The sequence below is a fragment of the Sinocyclocheilus anshuiensis genome, unplaced genomic scaffold (assembly GCF_001515605.1).
Source record: "Sinocyclocheilus anshuiensis isolate Anshui unplaced genomic scaffold, SAMN03320099.WGS_v1.1 scaffold631, whole genome shotgun sequence".
Lineage (NCBI taxonomy): Eukaryota > Metazoa > Chordata > Actinopteri > Cypriniformes > Cyprinidae > Sinocyclocheilus > Sinocyclocheilus anshuiensis.
In genome coordinates, this window is record NW_015548268.1 from 1,474,181 (window position 1) to 1,475,527 (window position 1,347).

The 1,347-nt window shown below is 42.1% G+C and overlaps 1 protein-coding gene across 1 annotated transcript in view; it reads right to left on the reverse strand.

The window, feature by feature from the left end:
* dnajc13 (DnaJ heat shock protein family (Hsp40) member C13) overlaps positions 1 to 1,347 on the reverse strand; it is a 27,668-nt gene that overhangs the window by 10,661 nt on the left and 15,660 nt on the right. Inside the window, exons 28-31 of the mRNA XM_016443255.1 lie at positions 827 to 911; positions 589 to 743; positions 427 to 472; positions 193 to 347 (exon numbers count right to left, since the gene is read on the reverse strand). Coding sequence (XP_016298741.1) covers positions 193 to 347; positions 427 to 472; positions 589 to 743; positions 827 to 911 — 441 coding nt within the window. The remainder of the gene's footprint in view (positions 1 to 192; positions 348 to 426; positions 473 to 588; positions 744 to 826; positions 912 to 1,347) is intronic.

Sequence of the window (1,347 nt, forward strand, 5' to 3'; positions counted from 1 at the left end):
ACTTTTGGAGCTGTGGTGTGCCAACTTTGATTCTCCTGTTTGAAATGTTTTGTGGTTGAGCACAACATTGAGCTTTTGGCCTTTTTTGCTTTTTCAAAACACATAAGAACCATAAAGAGATGCAGAGAAATGGCAAAGAAGGCCTCTAGAGCCACAGCACAGGAGTTCTAGAGCGAGGAACGAGAAGCTGACCTCATCTCACTGCTCCAGATGGCTTCAGGCGTGTCAAACTCTCCCAAGAATATCTCGGAGAAGCGCTCGGCCTCGTAGTTCTCCAGGTAACACACCATGGCCTCCGGCAGCATCGAGCCCAACACGCTCCTCTGAACGATGTCCTGACCTTTAGCCTGCGGGTCAAACACATGCTCAGATTTACCGTGTCATCAGTGTTTAACTGCACTGTGTGAGACGTCAGATCTGCTTTACCTCCTCTGATTTAAAGGCTTGCTTCAGGTGAGTGTATTTCAAGAACCTAGAGAGAAGAACATATTTATGCATATGACAAGTTATCAAAAACATAAATGGCATTTCTCGGAGAACACATTATGAGGAGTTTAGTTCTCATGGCCTGAGATGCAGGGAGAGTACCGTGCCACGGGCAGCACGTTGGAGCCGGTGTACATCATGATGAAGAAGAAGACTCCGGTGAGGTAGAGCCGCTGCAGGTTAGGGTTGTCCTGCATCACCAGGTACAGCAGGTTAGCTACTTTCTCCACCAGGATGGGGTCAAAGGTCAAGAGCAGCTGAAGGACAGGAGAATGAACATGCGATGTTAGCAGGCTTTAGAAACACTGCTTTAGAGGAACACAGAGCTAGTGATGTGTACCTGGACGATGTGCGGCAGGCAGGTGCTGTCACTGATGAGTCTCTTCACCTTTGGTAAAGGCCTGATAATGGCATTATCTTGGTCCCTAAACACACAGACACAGTGAGTATTATTATTTAGAAGACAGAAAAAAATGCATGTTTAAACATATTTCAACGCATGAAGATGTCTAAATGTCTTTGCTTAGGAAATGATCAGATGATTCTAGACCTTTTTCTTCTGAAGTAGAAGTTTTCACACACTTTTGCATTTATTTTTTTGCCACTTGTAATATTTTGTTATTTAACACAATGGCATTCATATGGAATCCTGTTTCTACCACTGGATAAAAAAAATAAAAAAAGGTATTTTTTACATCTTGCGCATCTGACTTTTTTCCTCATGCTTCTTATTATCATCTCAGAGTTGCACAATATAAAACAGTTCGGAATTGTGACATAAAAAGTTGCAACTGCCTTTTTGATTAAAAAAAAAAAAAAAAAAAATACAAAATTGTGAGGGGAGTTTATCTCTCACAATTC